Raw genomic sequence first — 21,127 nt, 5'->3', positions numbered from 1 at the left:
CTTCAGAGCGCTCCAGTGGATCAGGAATGGCACAAGGGACACCAGTACTGCTCCCACCACAAGCTGCTATAATAGAAATAACTTAATAACAGATTCATGTTAAAGGTCAAGAAGAAAATAATCACAGATCCTGAAGAGAGCTAGATGTGAAAGGACAGCTCTTACTTTACTGATAAAGGAGCACAACTTCTATGGTTTTGTGGAAAAAGTGACTTGATCACCTCCAGGTGCCTTAAAAAAATCTGTACATGTTGCTAGGGTTTTGGGGTCTTGGGTTCTTTTTTTCTTTTGACTTTATTCCTTTACCAATCCAACTGCAGTTCTTTCTTTCTGATACTTCAGTGTCATTAATTTAAAGGGAGAGCTTACATCATCACTCTTGAGTTACTTGACAGCTTGAAGTTTTGCCTGTGGGTGTTACATTGCTCTCAGGGACATCTTATATAATAATGCAGATGTCATTTTTCAGCTGGCATGGCACATCTACAAGTTTTAAATTTTACTGAGATTCACGATAGAGTCTTCTTAAATATCTGAATATCAGCAAGGAGTTCGCACCTTCAAGAGCAGCACAAGTTCCTCTGTGAAATTAAAAGTTCTTTTGAGATGTAAAACAAGTATCATAGTAAGAGCTGTTCTCTTTCTGAGACAACCTATGATAAATAGACTAGAAAATAAACATACGAGGAAGAAAAGGAAGGCACCATTGTCAAAAGGTGACAATTGTTTCACTCCATGGTTGGGTCTCTGTCAAACTAGCATTGGGTTCTACTACAGAGAAGAAATAGAGAAGAGTCACCACTTCCCACTGTAGATGTCATGCTCATTATTGAAATGCACTCTCATTTAAATTATTTTAGTTTTCACTTCCTACAACTGGTTAGTATTACATTTCTCTCTGTCACAGAAAGAGGCTTTTTGCACTTTTTTTAATCTTCATGCATTCACAGACAAATCAGGTCATTCAAACAGATTTTCTCTTTCTGAAATAATACAGTTTGAATGAAACAGCTTTATAGTTTTTCAACTGCCTGTACTAGAATGTACTTTCCTTCTGAAGACCTAACCTGCTATGGCACTATCATTGTGGCTTTTTGCCATCATCCACATCTTCATTATTTCTCTCTATGTAATTACTGGGTTTAATTATCCAAAAATTTTATCACTTATTCATTACTAAAAATATGGAACTGCATTAACCCAGTCCCATTCTCTATAATCTTGGTAGAAACACTTCCTTTCAGTGATTATTATTATCTGCCAGCTAATCAGTTCTACACCCATTTAACATCTACTTTGTGGGTAATAAAAATGCTATATTTTAATTTACGCTATTCTGTTGCGGCTATTTTTGTTAAAGATGATTTAAAACATCTATTTTACACTGCAGTCACAAGAGATCAGTCCTGTTATCAAAGTATTTGCAATCATGCAAATGGATACTATCATGCCGATTTTTTTGCCTAGAATTGACACACGCCAATTGACCAACAGTCATGTGTCTTACCCCACTTTTCTTAAAAAGAAAACTTAGATGACACAATTTTCTGAATTTCTGTATTACTGCGAAGTTTATTCAAAGTAAGTCTGAAGGGCCAGATATGTCCTTCAGCCAGCTTCTTTAGAATTTTCAGATTTAAATTCCTTAGCCATCTGCAGTTCAAAGCTTTTTATTCTAGTAAGCAGAGTTTAACTCATTCCTCCATCAGATAATTACTTCAGTGGTAATTAGTGATCCTGGGATTTTTCTAAGTAAATACATTCCACTTTTCCTAAAATCTATGCAATTCCTAAGTGAGACTTTGATTCATATTTAAGCAATGAAACAGCAACAACTTCCAAATAGAAGTGCCAGGGCCCATTACCAGGTGTGATGTTCATCATCCTCAACCTGTATTGGGCCAGCTATTCACCACTATGGTGCTCAGTCAAGATCTGGCCACATCTCATATTCTTTGAAGCTAAGTCTTGACTGTAAGTGAGACCTGTATGCTGGAGGATAGCAAAGGACTTAGTCCTGTGGACAAGATCCCCCATGCCTTTTATTGCACTAGAGAGGAGGAAAAAGGGGGTACATGGAAGAAAAACATTGTGAGTTGGTACAGATGTGTAGAAATAGCTCAAGTGCCTGTGGGTTCCCCAGGCAACTACCAGCTTGGAGCACTGTTACCATGCTCTTCTCCTAGCAACAGCTCCGAGAGCTCACAAGGCACAAAGCAGGATCTCACGAATTCTGTTTATTTTCCTCGCCTTATGTCAATGTATCTTCAATATATTCTTTTATTTGTGAACTCAAAAACCTAATTTAACATCAAAAACTAGTTCAGTGACAAGCTAGGTTATACAGCAGATTATTTGGTAGACATAAGTGTCACTAGCAGCTGCATTGTTCTACTATACTAAATACAAACTCTACTCCTCAAATCTGAAAGAAAAGGCAATGCCACTACTGAGAAATAATAGATGGGCTGGGGATTTGCTAGAAGTCTTGAAAAACAGAGACTCCTCAGAAATGTACCTGGTAAAGCCTTAATAGAATTCTTATACATGCAGATAGTGCATATGAGAGGAACAGACAGAAGCAGCAAACAAATGGATAAAAAAATATTGGAGTGGTCAAATGAGCAGATAGGAACAGGGTGTGTTGATAAAGCCCACATTTCACCTGAGTCAAACCAAAGTACACCTTCAAACTACCTATGTTTACTATGACAAAATAGTGAGTTACAAATTATTTTCCCACTGTACATGCTGGTAAGGAGCTCCCCACTTAATAAATTAAAACCAAGAACATTGAGCTTGACACTTCTTCAGAAACACTTCCTTACAAGCAAGGAAAGAGTTTAAAAACAGCCTGGCTTATCAAGTCTGCCCCAGTAGATGACAGTCAAACATGGTATGTAAGTCAAGCAAAAACACCTGCTAGAAAAAGGATGATGGAAAATGGTGAGTAAAATACCAGACAGATAAAATTGAATAAGAAACAACAGAATAAACATTAAAAAGCCCCAATATTATACAGGACAGAAACCCCTCACTTCAGTAGTAGAACACACAGCCTCTGCTATTTCAGAACTATTAACACAGATTCCTACAGTTCTCATTACAGAAAGAACAGGACAAATACTTACAGGCTGTAAACTGTAAGGTGACAAGCCATCAAACAGCCATAAGGCAACAATAACACGAGGAAAAAACTAAAACTAAGCTTACTTTAAATTTCTTCCCACTGCTCCTTTATACCAGCAGCTGTTGCTCAGTGGCAACTGCCTCCCAGCAAACACAGCTGCTGTGTTACGGCATGAGAACTATAAAGTGAAACAGAGAAGCAGTAACAATCAATCCAGTTTAACTTTCCCCACTAAATAAAATACAGACTACCAAAGAGAAAGCACAGATGGCAAGAACGAAGTTGACACTTGGAAGATCGACACTATTGAAGGTTAAAATTTATCCAACTCTGCAAACATCCCCTCACCCAAATTTATGGATGCACCTAAACTTGTTCAAGTCACTGTGTACATGTGAGGAGCAAAGAATGTGTATGTTTACAGAAGAGCAGTATAGTCTTTCATCTGAAATAAAAAATGTGAATCGCTATGCTCCATAGTCACTTTAACTTTTAATCAGTAAAAAGCAGCATATTTTCACTTGTATAAGCTAGAAGTTATTTATACAAATTTTTGCAGTTCTGTGGCAGAGTTCATGATATGTGTACTGGACCACAAAGAGAAACCTCCAATGGCCATTTTACATGGGATAAACAGGATATTTTTTTCAGGAAAAAACTACTGCCAGGTCAAGCTCTTTTCTAACCCACCACATGAAATCTTCAGCCTGTTCTCCCAGAAAATGAAATAGCAGATTTGTGAAGAGAATAAACTAGCCAGGTGTTAACTTTTTATTACTCCAAATGCACATAAATAGAGTTCATTGTAATGCTAGTAAGACAGAACCACCCACCCCTACAATTTAGTGTATATCATTATAAAAATAAAAATATAAAGGGATTAAAATTTTGTCGTGCGACTTTATGCTGACAAAGCAGAATTCCTTTTTAAAGACTTGCAACACAGACACGGTGTGACACTGCTCTCTTGTGGCTAAACACATGCAGTTCATCTGCAAAATGTAACAACTCTATATCAATTATTTTAAAGGATTTTCAAACGTATTTTAATCTATTTATTGCTGATCAGAGGTTTAAAGCAACCAGTGCCAGCTCCACCCCTGCAGACTGTAGTGCTATTACCTAAAGTAGTCTCTGTTAGTCTCTGTTACCTAAAGAGAGAATTCAGACTGCTGCTTTTGCTTCTGTGTCCCATTGAAACCAAAGGCCTAAATTAGCCTTAAACAAAAGGTAAAAATACATCCATCCCAACAACAATGAAAGTCTGAACAGTCTTGATGACATACATAAATAAGCTGTTTTTAAAGCCTACTTTTGCTTTCCAGGGTGGGTGAACGTGTAAGCAGAAATGAAAATGTAAAAGAGGTCTAGAAACATAGCTGGAACAAAAGCACCATGCTGCTTTTCTTTCAGTGTGCAAAAAAACCCCAAACCAATTATTCAAATTCCCAATGCAGAAGGAGAGATCCTGCTGGCAGGATTATTGGGGAAAATAATGAATACCAAAAGAAGGGCCTTTTGATTATTATAATCAAAATTTGTAAATAATACAGCCAAATAATACTGGAATGTGCAAAATTTCTCTGAAGTAGAAGGACAGCTGTTGTCTTTAGCGTTTACTCACAACACAGTTTTAGATATTGCCATAACTAGCACCACAATTCAAGACTGAGTTCCTCAACAAAGTGTTTCAAGGCATAACTATGGAGCATGATGGACATTGTTCTAAACCACTGAAACATCTACAAACAGCAAGCTTGTCAAAGACCCTTCCAGATTGTGCCTTTCATATTTGGCTAATTTATAAGAAACAAAAGCAGAATCATTTACACAAACAGATACAAGCATTAATTCATGTCATGTTTCTTTTTACATAACTCAAATTACTCTAACAACACATCCACTATTTATGACTTTTTAAGATTCTTCCTTTTCTTACAAAAATTCTTCTATACAACTATAAAATACCTCTTCTTTTTGCTATACTGTTAACACAGAGTGACTTCAGCTTCATACTTCAAAGTATTTTGAGAAATAATGAAAAAATTCCCTCTTTATATATTGGCAATTTACAGCAGGTATCCTATTCCTGCTAGTTTAGCTCCATACTTTATCTTCAGATCTTCGAAATTAAATTTCCCTTCTCTGGACACGCTCCAGCACCTCAATGTCTTTCTTGCAGTGAGGAACTCAAAACTGGACACAGAACTCAAAGTGTGGCCTCACCAATGCTGAGTACAGGGGAACAGTCACTGCCCTGGTCCTGCTGGCCACACTATTCCTGATACAGGCCAGGGTGCCACTGGCCTCCTTGGTCACCTGGGCACATGCTGGATCATGTTCAGCCACTGCCAACCAGCACCCCCAGGTCTTTTTTTTGCCAGGTGGCTTTCCAGCTGCTCTGCTCCCAGCCTGCAGCACTGCATGGGGCTGTTGTGACCCAAGGGCAGGACCCAGCACTTGGTCCTGTTGAATCTCATACAATTGGCCTTGGCCCATTGATCCAGCCTGTCCAGATCCCTCTGCAGGGCCTTCCTACCCTCCAGCAGATCAACACTCCCAGCCAACTTGGTGTCATCTGTGAACTTAACAAGAATATACTCAATCCCCACATTGAGATAAAGACAGGACTAATTCCTGGGAAATCCCACTAGTGACCAGCTGGACATAGCTCTATTCACCACCACTCTCTTGTCTAGGCTTCACCATCCAGTCAGGTTTTCACAATGCATCCATTCAAGCCATGAGCAGCCACTTTCTCCTAGAGAATGCTGTGGGAAACTGTCATACATTTTACTGAAGTCCCCAGTTAGCCAGGACTGATGATAAATGATGGAAAGTGGCTTGGTGAGCATTTCCACCAGCTCCCTCAGTACCTTGGGTAGATTCCCATCTGGCCCCATAAACTTGTGCATGCTCAAGTGTCGCGGCAAGTCACTGGCCATTTTCCCCTGGATTATGGGAGCTTCATTCCACTCCCTGTCCCTGTCTTCCAGCTCAGGGGGCTGGGTACCTGGGGAACAAGTGGTCTAGCTATTAAAGGCTGACACAAAGAAGGCATTAAGTACCTCAGCCTCTTCCTTCATCCTTTGTCACTATGTTTCCCCCCACATCCTGAAAAGGATCTTCTCCTTGGCCCTCCTGTCATTACTAATGTATTTATAGACATTTTTTACTGCCTTTAACTGCAGTAGCCAGACTAAGTTATAGTTGGGCTTTGACCCTTGTAATTTTCTCCCTGAGTTACCTCACAAAATCCTTGTAGTCCTCCTGAGTTGCCAGCCCCTTCACCCAAAGGTCATAGGCCAAAGCTCCCTGTCCAGCCAGGCTGGTCTTCCACACCAGCTCATCTTTGAGTCCATGGAAGCCACCTCCTCCTCTGCCACTAGCATTTTCTTCTTGAAGAATGTCCATCTTTCCTGGACTCCTTTGCCTTTTGGGGCTGCCTCCCAAGAGATTCACGCAGCCAGACTCTCCTAGACAGGCCAAAGTCTGTCCTGCAGAAGTCCAGGATAGCAGTTCTACTGACTCCCCTCCCTACTTCTCTGAGAACTGAAAACTCTAGTGTTCTGTGATTACTGTGCCCAAGATGCCACCAATCATCACATCACCCACCAGTCCTTCTCTTGTCTGCACACAACAGCCACAGCAGGGCACCTTCCCCACTGTAAACTATTCACTTTCACACAGATGTGCAACAATGTGCTAAAATATCCCACACAATTAATTGATTATTCAGATAAACCTAGAAGGTAATACAGATGTAGCTGAAGTCAGTGTCACTATGAAAAATGTACTGGTAAATCGCATAGGGATCTGAGGACCTGGTAGAGGAATCAGGATGATAAATATCTCTGAGGTACCTACAATCACTGGCAAACACATTTCACATAAGTTGAAGTGAAATTTGGCTGCAGACCTCGCTTAACACTGGGACATCAGCTGTTTCAATAGTCTGGCCTGCAGAACTTCCTTTCCCCAAGGCATCTGATCAGTAACTTAAGGCTAACTTGTTTAGCAGGTTCCCTTTGTCAGTTTGGCTTTTGCAAGAACCCCGTATACCATTTTACTACTTAGGTGGGACTAAAGGACAATGTCTTTCCTGACAAGAAAAATAGACTGAAAGCAGTGAATACTGTTGCACACTCTCTGCTCTGCCTTTATCCAAAAATTCTGTACCTACACATACAGAGAGATTATATAGATTAATTATATATTAATATAATAATTAATAGATATGAGATTATGTATCAGATTAATTGTCCCTCACAAGCAGTATCTGGATAGGTCTGGTATGTTACAGGAGTATGTCAGCAGTGATATTCTGACAGTAATTGTCAGGTGATTGCTTTCATTAGTCTCCTTGTAATGGGAAGCTCACTGACAGAGAACTCAAATCTTTTAGGATCCCCTCGAAGAAAATCTGTAGTAATGTTTTTAAAGGACTGCATTATACTTTTCCTTCTACCCTTCTTACTCAAAACATTTGAAACAGTTACTCTGGTTTCAATTTTATCAGCTGGAAAATTGGATATAACATACATACTTTTAAAGTCTTTCTAGTAGAAAAACAAAGCCAACTTTCATTCCAGTGACCACCCCAGCATCTCCTGAAGGAAGACATCCTGCCCAAAAATTCACTGGGAGTGGTAGGAAATTAAATTTTTCGGACTTCTCCAGTGATAAGAAAACACAACCTTTCACAAGATTGTTCCAGCAGACCAATAGAGGACTCATGTTCCTGACTCTCTTCCTCCTCTCCCAGATCAATAGTACAACTCCTGAGTTGCATTGTGACAGAGTAATTCACTCAGGGACCTTACGCAAACAAGGGTATTTGTAGGTAAAACAGGGAATGGATTCCAGGTGGGCACGGGAAGCTTCAGAGAACCTAAAACTGCTTCCAAGTTGTTGATACAGAAGTCTTAGTCAAAGAAAATTAGATGACAAAGCCAGGTTTCCATCAGTTCTGAAAGAAAAACCTCTGCAACGAGTGATCGAACTTTTCATTACTAACTATTCCGAAGCTTTGGAACGTCTTAGCACTGAAAACTGTCCGATGTTACTGGATGCCACCTATTAATTTTCTCTTTTTTGTTTCTTTTCTTCTTTGACTCTGTTTCCTGAGTTCTTTTACTCAGAGTTCGAATTAAAATATAGGAGACCAGGAGTTTATCTTCGGACTTAGATGTTTATTATATCTTATCTATATTACAGCTGCACAGAGTGTGCCTTTAAGTTAACAAGGTGAAAATGGCCCTGAGTTCTAACTTCCAAGGTCTTTTAAGGTCCAAATTACCCAGTTATGGAAAGCCAAGTAATTTGTTTTTATTTATAATCCAATAACTAACTATTCATGATCCGCGCTGCGGGTTTTTTGACCCAATACCAGAACACCCAGATTTGTGAAGAGGGAGAAAAGAAGAAGAGTTAATCCACACCCAAAATCCTCCATATTGTTACATATATCCCATAAACCTAAATTTTTTACATCTCTACATATTCCACCCAGTGATATAACTTTTAATTACACAGCAACAACCTCACAATTTAAGAAGCCTTTCCCAAGGCTTCAGGTCAAATGCAGTGTGCTTCTGAGGATCACTGTCTGTCAGCACTGAAAGGCTGAAATTCTCAGAACTCAGGGTTCCAACAGCCACCCACAGACTTCTTTACATCTGGAACTACATAAAATAAAGAATCTGTTCTCGTAACGTGTAGATGGGGGAAAAAAGTCACGTCCCATGACTTATTCTTTTCCCCAAGGAAGCAGATCAGCTATAAACTGTGTATCACTGCATAATTCACATCAGAATGACAAAAATCAGAGAGTATCCCAACAACCAGAAGGGTCACACAGCTCACTAAAATTTGCAGATGCTTCTGATACTAGGTAATTGTCTTAAGAGGTACCGAGATATTTCTCAGAAGTCCCTTCTAAAGTGAAGACACTTCCAAAGCCAAAATTCTCACCGCAAACTGCTCCTGTTGGCCAAACTTCTAGTTAAATGATGAACCCTTAGGAGAACAGAAAAACTGCAAAAGGAGTCCAAAATAATAGTTCTTCCTGAAGAGAAGAAACTATTGGTCACATAAAGCAACTGATGTAGGGGAGAAAGTATAGTATCAAGGGCTTTGCATGCAATTCAGTCTCTCAAAGAAAGAATTCCATCCTGTTTGTCAGTCACAACAGCATGGCCACAAACCCCAAAACCCCCTGGATCTAGGAGTGCTGATATAAACCAGGAGATACTTGTTCCACCTCACCACACTGCAGGTACTGAGTAAGAGGGAGCCAATTCACAGCCCTTATGCTCACTGGGACTCACCTGCCTTTGTGTACTCTTCAGCGGGCACTGCGTGGACTTCCTTCACTGTTGCTCCCTGCTGCCCTTGTACAGCAGAGGCCAGAGCAGCAGACAAAAGACAACGAGGAGCTTTAATGGAAGAGGGTAAAATTTCCAAGTATAGGGCCGAGCTGGATATTCTGTATGGATTTCAGAGCAATTGTCAAGTTTAGCTAGAAAAAGCAGCAAATGAGTATTTTGGAAGAAAGCAAATGCCAAACGGTTATGGACCAATCAAGGAATGGGAGAGTATGATAAAGTTTAATAATTACTTAATCCAGAAGAAATAAACACCTAGAGGATTTAATTTTAGAAGCATAATATATCAAGTCATTTAAGCTGCAGTTTTAGTCAAAAAGGTAATTTTTAAAACCAAAATGCAAGTATGGTATTTGCACACTAATTTCTTACAACAATGGAAGTAAGATTCAGCTGTAAGAGAGGATGCAGCTGTCAGTCTACTCTGTGTAAGTAAGGGGGGAAATAGAAGAGACACAGGATATAAGGAACACATTCAACAGTCTGACAGGATTTGGGTTTTATACATCAGGATTCTTAGACAAAAGATTACGTGAAGGCAGCTACTGAAAGCAATGGATCATAATAGATTTGTAAATAAGTGGCTCCATTAAGTACTTTGGCAGGAAAAAATATAAGCTGTTCTTTAATTAGTTTTAGATAATTCAATTTAAGAACTTGTCTAATACGATCAGTTCTTAAGATACAAAGGAGTCTGCAACACAAAATACCACTACCACACACATCTAACAATATGAAAGGAAATTTTATTTTATAAGCTCTTGTGAACAAAACTGAGTTAGATGCACATGCCAAATAGGAATTAATATTTACTTACATACGGAATTTAGACTGTGTGCAAGCAGATCTCTCTACAAGGTCTTTTTTACACCTCAAAACGCAACTCCCCCATATTACAGGCATTTAATAGATGACCTGCAGGTTAATTACAGCACAAAGTTCCACAAACATGAAAGCTCATCTCCTCACCCAAAATAAATTAGAAAACTGTTTGCACATGGAATAAGGAGTTGCATCAGTAAACCGCCAAGAATACCAAGGCAACTATGCCACTCTCATGAAAAAGTATTACCATTATACACAGTAGTTATAACACACTAACAAAAAGTTTACACTTCCTTGTTATTTACACTGGAGTGCAAACAGAGCATATACCTCAGCCCTCACAGCAATAAATTTTTGTTTTCCCCATACAAACACTGCTTTCTTGAACTTCCCAGGTTCCAAAGACACTGCTCCATAGCAATGGAAGCCTTCTTTCAGTTCTGTGCCTCTTGTAAAAGCATCACATTCACAAGTTTAGCTACTGAGAAACCAAAGAGAAGGAAGAGGTAATTTTACAAACCCTGCAACACCCAAACTTCAACAGCATAGGAAATATATGTTCTAGAACAACATGTTACAGCACCTTACAGCAGTTTCAAAGTGGACCCACCACTTAAACAAACTGAATTTTCCTTGGAAGTCTCCACTAAATATGAGCTCTTGCTTTCCATGCTGGTACCTGCTTAACTCCATCAGTTCTTGTAAGGCTGGGTTTTGCATTTGGCTTCAGACTGCAGCATCCAACCTGGGGAGCAGGGATAGAATTAAAACTATACCCAAAAACTGAATTAGAAGATGTTTACAAGAAAAACATTTTGGAAGAGTTGTTGCACTTCTCTCAACATAGAAAGAATGAAATAGTAGGTCTGTGCAATTGGTTTAAATACATCCATTCTTCAAAACACTAAACAGTTAACAATTAGAGACTTGGTTACAAATTCGTAAGATTATTCTGCTTTAACTAGAAAAATTCCATTTTTTTTTGTACCTACTCCTGAGCATGCTGGCCTTAAGCAGTCTCTCTTCCAGGACTTTATAATCCAGCTGTCAGATCCTGGAACAAAAGCTATTCCATATACAAGATGTTCCAGGAGCTATTTCTGATCTTTTTATCCGGAATTAGGTATGTCAGCTATGAAGTGCAATAGTCCACAGCATCCAAAATACCAGCATGGTTATTTTTAAGATGTTTTAATTTTTCCCTTCAGGAAAAAAAAAAAGTCAAGGAAATTTATTAAGACTGCACCAGAACTGTTGACACGCTGCAGTCTGTAAAATATATGCTTGGAAAATCATGGTGGCAACTGAAATAAATAAAATAAAATCATTATAGCTAGCAAGAGGAACACACACACATTAGTTTTTCTCAAGTTTTCAGCTACACAGCTAGACACATGTAAGAGCAGCCTCCAAACAGTAGTTCTGCATTACTATTTCCCTCCATTAGGATAACAAACGCCACAGCCCAAATCTTTTATGTCACTCTCACAATAAAAAGACAGAATTACTAAGCAGAGAGACAGTTTAAATTAGTGCCACATATTTCTATCCATCTCATCTGAGCAGTTCTGAGGTTTGTGGAAATGCCTAACAACAAACCAACAGCACTGCTGGACTGTATAAGCTGAGGTAGCTGGCACAGGCTGATCTACAGAAATCAGTGCTCAGAATCGCCTTAAGTCTAAAGGCTCTGCCAACCACTTCTTTGTTTCTAGGAAAAACTGTATTCTTCATGGGCTTTACAAGAGAATCACAACTCGTTTTGGATAAAGATTCAAACCATGTGAAAACTACACTCAAAAAAAAATATTACAGACTATGCATTTATTTTCATTTCTGAAAAGTTAGTGTATATTAGTCAGACCTTTCTGTACCTACCTAACATCCTTATTTGAAAAATTAGTCAGTAACTACGTAAATACACATTAAACTACTTAAATTCTATGCATGGATACCTACCAGGTACCATCAAGCTAATGTCCATAGTTCAATCAAGTATGAGCTGAATTTTTAAAATCAGTCTTCTAAGCTTCTTCTCTTTACATGTCTAGAAGTGCACTGACCAGTCTAAATCCACCCAAAACAATTTGAGATTTTCTGCTTTGATTATACTTTAAAGCAAGTAACTACCTAGGCTGATGGCTTAGAAAATTTTAGAGAAGTTCTAGGCTTGTGAAAATCCTGCAACTATCCATGAAAACAGCAGTCAATTCAAGAATACAAATGCACATTTTTATATAAAAACATACCACTGGCACCTCAGGACTAGAAAATGGAGAGCTATCAAAAGAATGATTTTCTTTGTCCAGGGAATCATCTTCATCATAGTTTTTATGTGCAAACTTCTGCTTTAGAGCATGAGTTAGTAGAGCAACTGGATCCCAATCCGAACTTTGCCTCTTTTTGGGTCTAGAAAGAGGAGTACCTCCAGGAGACCTACGAACAAAGAAAAATAAATTACTGTCTCCTGACTCTAATCCTGTGCTGACTGATCTAGAGACACGACTTCTGTAAACATCCTATCCAATAAATCCCTAAACACCGCCGTAACTTTAAAGCAATTCATCAAATACAACTGATACAATTACACCCAATTTGTCAGCCACATTCTTAGCCTGAAAACACAACTCAACGCTGTTACATGAAGAAAAATTGCAGTAAATCAACACAAAGTGTTAAAGTATTGCAAATCAATAATGAGAAAAAAAAAAAAAGGCAAAATTGCAGTTTTTATACCAAGTCATTTATAAGTTATATTAAAGCATGTTAATGGGAATGTCCCACCAAAGTATTTCATAATCACTGTGAACACAATTTAATTTAAATTTTATTCATTTTAAGTTCATTTAAATTCAAAACTGAAAACAGCACCTACACCCCAAAACTTACTATAAATGTGGAAGCTAGTGACTAGTCCAAGACAATAGATCATAAGAAGACTTTCTAACCATTGAGATACCTAGCAGGAGCAGGGTGGAAAAATCTAGAGGTGTTCAGACTTCTGCTGGTAAAGTGCTGTCTCCAGGCTGGTGATTTGTACCTAATAACACACACTGACATCACCAAGTTCTAAGCCTGGCAGTTACAGTAAATGTTGCTTAACACAAAACCTGAGAGGATTGAGTTCACACTTCCTATAAAAACAAGCCCTCAAGAGCACTTGAACAATGTGTAAGATGGTGCTTGGGTGGTAGAAACTGGGATCTTTAGGCTTCTAATTTCTGAAAACAGAGGACTTCCGTTTGCAGTGCACGCATTAAACTACTGTCAGAAAGATTGGAACAACTTTGATCATCATTACTCCCCCCAAAAATATGAATTCATTATTCAGTTAAGTTCTACTTCAGCATACAGGTAAATGCCTAAACCCAGAAAGCATTTTGGATGTACAACCTACCACTTCCTGCTAATTATGCCCCTGCTCAAGACATTAAAACCGTCAACCTGAACATCTCATTTTCTTCACTCACCATACATGGAATTATATAGAAAAAAACATATATAAAGGAAACACACAGGTTTACCTAAGTGCACTTTATATTTGCTTTATTTACTGTGAGAATGTCATCAAAAGCATAAAGACATGCTTTAGATTTGCATGTAAATTATTTGCCCAAGTTTTGTGGTAGTTATTTTCAGGGATAAAGCTCACAGTTAAGAAAATGCTGAAATTAGAATGCAGTAAGTTTTGCCAAGTGACATTCTTCCCATTAAGAGCTTCAAATATTCATTATAGTCACAGTTTCTCTTACTTTTTCTACCCAATAAGTTCAGAAAAGAACTCTAAAGGTGTAATCTCTATTACACCTAGCACTGCAGAGACCAGAAGAGGCGTTCCAGTCTTTAGTAAAACATTTTTGTTACAAGTCAACTGCACTTACCATCAAAACAGCTGACCACTAAAAATATCTATAATCCAACTACAGTATTGAAATACAAATTTATGAGACATTTCCAATAAACGATACGGCATGTGTTTTCATTAACACTTCAAAGCTTGAACCAGGATATTTTGGGTACACTAACAGTAGTTTTCCAAAATTTCCCTGAGGCTTTGGCCTTTCACAGTAAACCCAGAATGGTTATTTTTTCAGATCAATTTCCTGGGACTGCGCATGCAACCTTGTAAACAACCTCTCACCTCCCCAAACCAGCTTGAGATTTGCATACTGAAACAGCAGAGTAGCTTTAAATGCTGTGATAGTCAGCATGTTTTAAATGCATCTAAAAGCCATGTCACAAGTATCTTACACTCCACACTTTGAACTCAGAAGCTGCCAACTTCAGTTTGCCAGCAGTAGCTGCTCTTGAAATGATTGGTATTCTCTGGTGCTACTGAAGTGCTGTTGATGCTTAGGTAGCCTTGGCTTGCTGAGATGCACATCCAATCCAACCTACCTCTCAACAGCTCGCAACTGAACTTTGTTTAGGTCTTTCAAAACGTCCATCATACTGGGAATGTTCTTTGTCCTCTGGAGATCAGTACTGTCAGCTGCAGTTGAATCACTGTTTCTTGCAGCTCGGCGTTGTTTTATAAGTCCCAGTGCAGAATTACTAGCATCAACACCAGATGGTGCAGCAGAAGGAAGTGGAGGAGGCGAGGGAATTACAAAATTACATTTGTGAGAGACGGACAGTGGCGTAGAAGTCATGGCTGGCAGTGGGTAAAATCCATCTGGAGTGCTGAGTGTTTTACAGGCTTCTGGATACAGTTAGAGTAGAAAAACAACATATATTAACATCCAGGATGAATCAGTTTTAAGTCAAGATAAGACTGCCCTCTGAAACCACTTTCTTACACACCTTGCACATACAACACAGAAGAACCAAACTTAAAACAAAGAACATTACTTCAAACCCACAAATTCAGAATACATGAAATAATGAATCTGAGGCGTCTTGTGCTGCTCTGATTTTCTCTACTTGTGTCTTTAATCTAGTCACTAGATAAATCAGCAAAGCAGCCTGATGCTACATATGGTGATCAACGGTCTAGAAGTTACAATAACCTATATGAAGCAAAATATAACCACCAAACATGTAAATAGAATACTGAGTGCAATGGAGAACAGACAGAGGAAGACCCAACAGAAAAGCTGAATCACAGAAGTGCCTCACAATGTCACAACAAAGTAACTACCTCACACCAGTCCAAGTATTTCAGCAACCACAGTGGAGTCAGTCTGCAAGTAAGACAACTAAGACTCAAAACTTTTAAGGGAAAAAAAAGGTCACAAGAGAGTAGTGCATATTGGAGACCAACCACCTAGGACACATTTGTTTGTAGCATTTGTTTTTGTTAAAGCCCCAACCTGACTGACTTAGAATACGTTCTCTACCCATTATTTTGGTAACTTGTTACAAGCAGAGCAAAACTGCAAAGTGACAATTAATAGCCTGTAACATTTTTAAAGTTATTGGTAGCCTACAGATAGTGATGTTACTAAGTTCCTTCACTAACATGGAAAAGAGTATAAAGCTTAGGATCAATTGCATTTGAACTTGGCAAGCAGACAACAAAATAGACAGGAGAAAGTGTACCAAATAGTGAAAAGAAAAACAAAATATTATATTCAGTAAATTTAGTTGGTGTATCTTCAGGTAGAAAAATTACAGGTGTTCTCTACCGATATCATGCATGGCAAGCTCTAAAGCAAAAAAAGTAACACTGGTTTGCTTCAAACCAGAAGGGCTTACGTGAGGAAGTGCTTCCCAAGGTCTGTGCTGAAACAATTGCAGCAATCTGAGCACGAAGAAAGGTCAGCTCATCTTCAAGCGCAGAAATTTTCTGGAGCGCTGCTTGATCAACACCGTCTTTTTGTGCGCTGTTTTTCGGAATGCTCTGCATTGATGGATATAGGTCAAGAGGAGCTGTACTTCTCTCTTTTCTCCTCAATTCAGTCCTACAAAGGAAAAAAAGACACAGTTTCAAAAGGCTCAGCCAACAATGGAAACCTCAAAACTACTCGGGCTCTTCAAGCAAGTTATCATTATTCAGCAAGACCTAACTTTTCAAACTATTTAAGCAAACTACACTTCTAAATACTCATAACTCTTAAAATGTTTCAAGTCTCTCTTTGCTCAAGTACAATGCAGATCCTTACAAAGACATCATAAGAATTAGTCAGATAATTATCTCAGGGATAATTACACACCATAAAGTCATACAGTAAGATTGAGTTGTGATTATTCAGTAACTATTAGACTAACACTGTAAAGTGTCTCTCCCTTCTCCCCACATGAATATGAAAGGCAGGAGAGTCAAAGCACAATGATCTCTTAATTAGGCTTCAGAAATTTTAGTCATTTATCAAACTCTAAGATGAACACTGCTAGCAGCAAAGCAGTTACAACCTTTGAGAAAATGTACTCAACAACAATACGGTGTAATACAGACTTACAGAACAAGAATCTCATCTTTTGTAAGCTACTATAGCCAAAGACAGCATTAGAAAATTGTGCTATATATCTCAGGTTTTAATTAAAAAAAATAATTCAAGTCTGTGCCTGCAGAAATAAACTTAAAATATAAGTATAAAATCAAACTACCAGGATTTCATCATGAAACATGGAAAAAAAATTAAATTTACCTGATTCACTTAAGATGCACTAAGCTTTGATTGAAAAAAAGCTCAGACCTTTTCCCTTATTTTAAACATCCTTTTACTTCAAATCAGACCTGCAGCACTGCTTTCTGATTTGCCAAAAAACACTTGCTATAAACACTGCTTGAGAAGGAAAATATATCAACTAGAATAGCTGTTCTTGAAAAACATCCCACAGAGCCAGAAGAGGAGGAGGAGCAAAGAATGGAAACAACAAAAGAATGAACTGTCATAGTTCTGTGAATCTGACCAGCTAAAGAGCAGCATGAGCAGGACAAAACAGGCCAGGATTTTTTTGTTCTTTCAACAACGTTCTGTTCTTCTGGTATGTTACAGCTGTTACAAACAAACTTTAATAATTCAACAATAACGCTTCAGGAAACATAAGATGAAGCACACTGTATCCAACTTCTCCAATGAAGTGTGTGTCATTTGAATTAATCAATTTCTTGTATTTTCATTACTGGCAAGCAGCACAAAGATCACAGAAAAACAAATGCCAATATGAGGCAGAATTACGTTGTCCTATACAGATGCAGTACAAGACGAGTGTCCACATTTTAATCTGGCTTCTGGCTTTAACTCATCCTCTGATTTTGAACAGATCTTTAGAGGAACAGCAAGACAACTTTCTATTTCTTCTCCAGTGGGGGGGAGGGAAGACAAAAGTTTTTGTATACTATCTGTGTCCGCAAATTTCTGGACAATTTTTCATTTCACTGTACCAGAAGTATTTTGTAATTTGTAAAAATATTTTCCTTCAGCCCTCTGTAAAAGCTAGAAACATTTACATAAACCGCATTCAAAATTATTTTAAATTTTTAAAATAATTATGCTTGGTTTTCCATCAAAGCAACCATCAAGGCTTACACATAGCATTGTCAAAATCTAAGCCAAAAGGAGACATTTAAATATTTTTTCTTGTTTTCCCATTTATAAAGTTTATCAAAAAGATAGGAATAATCTTACAGTATACTGCAACAACCAGCTCCCTCCCTCACAAAATACTTAGTGAGTAAAAATCATTTAAAGTACCAGTAATGCACCTGACGTACTACTATGAGAAGAAAAGAGAAGACTGAATTTGAAAAATCTTTCAGAAAAGAATGCTTTACATAGTAAGAATTTTCAAGTAAGGAGGAAGTGCCCGCCTCCCCCCAAAAAGCCCAAATTGTTTCTAGAAAAGGTTAGGAAAAAAGAAAAACAAGCTTAACCACAAAATCACACACCATAAAAGAGGCAAAAGTTACTTCTATTAATCCTTTTTACAGTTTTACTTACTTAAGTCTAGTACATGCTTGTCCTTCATCATTTGCCACCCACAGGACATCAGCAAGCGATGGAGCCCCAGGAGCTGGAGCTGCACTTTGCTCGTCATAACACAATGGACTTGGGTCTTGAACAAACTAAAAACAAACAATGCCAAGAAAAACTATGAAGGGAAACTGGATTTGGCACATACTGAAGGTTCTGCCTCAGCAAAAGAAATTTTTAAACAGTGCTATAAGGAAGTTGAAAACAGTGAGTATAAGGGATGCAACACACAGTTATACAAGCTAAAAGGAAAAGAAAAGCTATCAGCAAATTAAGAAACAAGAAAATACAAACAGGCGAAGTATACATACAACAATAAATTGCCTACTTGAAAATAAGGTCTGGGGTAGGGCTGCAAGGAAAGAATTGTCCCAAGTCTACGGACAACACTTCGCGTAGATCCATATTCCTTTTTTTGGCAAACAGATGTGACCTAAAAATTGGAAAACCTTTGAATCTGAGAAGCAAAATCAAAGTCCTCAGTTCTTACAATCAAAGTTATTTAATAATTTCATGTTACAGGTAATTAAATATAATGCAGTTTGGTTAATCTAACTTTTCAATGCTCTTCTCAAACTGGAAGTCCAAAGAGGTCTACACTAGTATGACAGACAGTGTCTAAAACACTGCCAAAATACAAAATATTTTAAAGGGGCACAAAGGCCAATATCTTGAGATACTGACAGACGTGCCCATTTAATTAACTACATGCATCTGTATTAAGTCTTGGGAAAGAACAATTAGCAAGGAAGTGAAATAAATTTAACATACCTTAGCCTGATACTTCCTTATGACAGCATATAACTGCTGGAAATGCCTTCCTGATGAGACTGCTGAAGGAAGGCATGTTCCGAATGTACGTCTGATACTGCTGCCAAACATGCAAGTTTCAAAAAACACGGCCTGCCAAAAAAACCAACAGCTTCCAACAACGGAACCAGAAAGTAAACAGGACAGCTCAGCCAAATCAGCACTCCTGGAGACACTCTGGTAGTTTCCCATAAATAACGCTAGGATTGTCTCGGAACCACAAGCTGCAGCAGAGCCTCACTACTGACAGCCCCCCCGAGGAGCTGCCCACGACCTCACGCTCCAGCATCAGCCCCTGGCACTGCATCAGTGCGCTCTTTCAGCTTCCCACGCCGCGCCTTTCCCACGTCTCTGAACACACAGGATTAACTACTGCTTGGGAAGGGGCACGTAGCCTTTTACTTAAAACAGCAAAGCACGAGCAGCCAACGCTACTGACTTTCCTACGCTCAGTTCAGGGCAAAAAGAGCCACTCTGACCGGCCGTGTCAGGGCAGTGACCCCACGCGTCCCCACGTGTGGGCAGCGTATTTCGACAAAGCCGGCTATGGGCAAGGAGGGCGCTGAAGCCACCCCACCGCCACCGGCGCCGACCCTCCCTCCGCAGAGCCACAGCGGCTGCAGGCGAGACCCCCAGCTCTCCGGGCAGAGGCAGCCCCCCGCGCCCCCCGGGGCTCACCTGGTGGTGCGGCCAGCCGAGACAGCGCAGCAGCCGCCGGAGGAGCTCCAGCAGCAGCGCCATGGCGGGAGGAGAGGCCGCGCCCGCCCACAGCACGCGGGGCCCGCGGCAGCCGCCCGGCGGAGAAGCCGCCTGCGCCCGCAGCGCCACCCGCGGCGGGGGGCGGGGCACCAAGGCAGCCCCGCCAATAGGAACGCGGCAGTGCCTGCGAAAGAGCCAATGAGCGGCGGGGGCGGGCCCGTCGCGGGGGGTGTCGGGAGGGAGCGGTTTGAACGCCGGCGCTGCCCGGGCCTGCCCCTCTTTGCAGGGAGCGCTGCCGGCAATGCGGGCGGTACGGCGGCCACAGCGCACCGCGGCCAGCGCGTAGGCCTGACTGACAAGGTGGTGTACTCACGAGAAAACGCAGCTTCTGCGCCTGCGAAGGCAGAACACAGTACGCGCCAACAGAAGAAATGCACCGGGGCCTGTTAACTTGCTGAATTAATGGCAAGGAGCTAAACTGAAATGGTTTAGGTCTTCGATGTAGCAAACTAGTAACTACTTCAGAGACCTAAAACAAATGCACTAAGTATCCTCAACACAACAGCTGCCCAACAACGCTTGACTACACGGACTTCACTTCAAAAGCTGGCTTTAGATTCTGCACTTGCTCTTTTATCTTGCACTTCTTCTTTCATCTTTATGAAAGATTTCTGCTGTTTTCCTTAGAAACGCTGAAAACTTCAAGGAAGTTAGCAGTGCTCACAGCACTCACACTAGGAGAAGAAATACAGATATCCTTTTCCTCCAGCTATGCAGTCAGTCAGTGTTTGGAGATCCCTTCCCTCATCTGTCAGTCAGTGTTACTACTGTCAGTACTGTAGTTACTACGGCAGTATTGCTGGTTACCCTTGTCCAGGACTTGTCAGTTGGATCAATTCTCTAAGACCAAACACAAAGAAGGAGCAGTACTGGTAACACACTGTAGTAACAGCATAGAGCTGGTTCAGGAGACGAGGAAGGCTTAAGCTTGAGGAGAGGAAGGGCAGAACATTTTAATGGATATTTTGAAAAACTGTACTACAGTTTAAGGCACTTGTCTTAAAAAAGAAAAAACCCCATACTCCTCACCTACTCCTCCAACACCTTCTCACTAAAGAAGGGGAAGTGTCAACAGAATGGGATGGGAACAACACTACTGCAAAGCGAGGAAGAGGCAGGGTCTCATAAGCAACAGCAAAACTGAGGCAATTTAGTTTCACTGCACCAGCACCAGTAACCAGCTGCACTGAATAAGAGGTGCAGCTGGGAACTCGTGCAGAAACGCTTCAAGTCAGCAAGTACAGCTCTGAACACTACAGAAGGGACCTGCAGATCTTCTGAACAAAAGCATCTTGTGA

The 21,127-nt window shown here is 39.8% G+C and overlaps 1 protein-coding gene across 5 annotated transcripts; it reads right to left on the bottom strand.

Annotated features, from left to right (window-relative positions):
- Positions 1–10,242: 10,242 nt before the first annotated feature.
- Positions 10,243–19,914, bottom strand: MTFR2 (mitochondrial fission regulator 2). 5 transcript variants are annotated; one of them, XR_007202122.1, is made up of 8 exons: positions 19,032–19,682; positions 18,589–18,693; positions 18,228–18,352; positions 16,039–16,244; positions 14,740–15,043; positions 12,591–12,777; positions 10,925–11,086; positions 10,243–10,822 (listed from the first exon to the last, which is right to left on the bottom strand). XR_007202122.1 is itself a non-coding variant. In XM_048296501.1 (8 exons), the coding sequence occupies exons 1-8, from the start codon at positions 19,809–19,811 to the stop codon at positions 10,988–10,990; spliced, it is 1,221 nt and encodes a 406-aa protein (XP_048152458.1). In that variant the 5' UTR covers positions 19,812–19,914; the 3' UTR covers positions 10,243–10,987. The 5 variants fall into 5 exon arrangements, 4 of the variants coding, with proteins under 4 accessions (XP_048152458.1, XP_048152457.1, XP_048152456.1 ...); XM_048296501.1 differs by adding an exon at positions 19,749–19,914 and having other exon boundaries at positions 10,243–11,086; positions 19,032–19,163; XM_048296500.1 differs by having other exon boundaries at positions 11,021–11,086; positions 19,032–19,683.
- Positions 19,915–21,127: the final 1,213 nt, after the last annotated feature.

Source organism: Corvus hawaiiensis, chromosome 3, assembly GCF_020740725.1.
Source record: "Corvus hawaiiensis isolate bCorHaw1 chromosome 3, bCorHaw1.pri.cur, whole genome shotgun sequence".
Taxonomy (NCBI): Eukaryota; Metazoa; Chordata; class Aves; order Passeriformes; family Corvidae; genus Corvus; species Corvus hawaiiensis.
The sequence above is the reverse complement of the archived record's forward strand: the minus strand, read 5'-3'. Positions and strand labels throughout refer to the sequence as shown.

Bases quoted from the DNA above. Each gene is read 5' to 3' on its own strand.
- MTFR2 (XM_048296498.1), bottom strand. From the start codon at position 19,262: ATGGGAAACTACCAGAGTGTCTCCAGGAGTGCTGATTTGGCTGAGCTG. The intron at 15,044-16,038 runs GTAAGCCCTTCT...AACTGTATCCAG, and splicing joins CTTGGGAAGCACTTCCTCAC to AAGCCTGTAAAACACTCAGC. The intron at 11,087-12,590 runs GTATGTTTTTAT...CCTGCTCCCCAG, and splicing joins CTAGTCCTGAGGTGCCAGTG to GTTGGATGCTGCAGTCTGAA.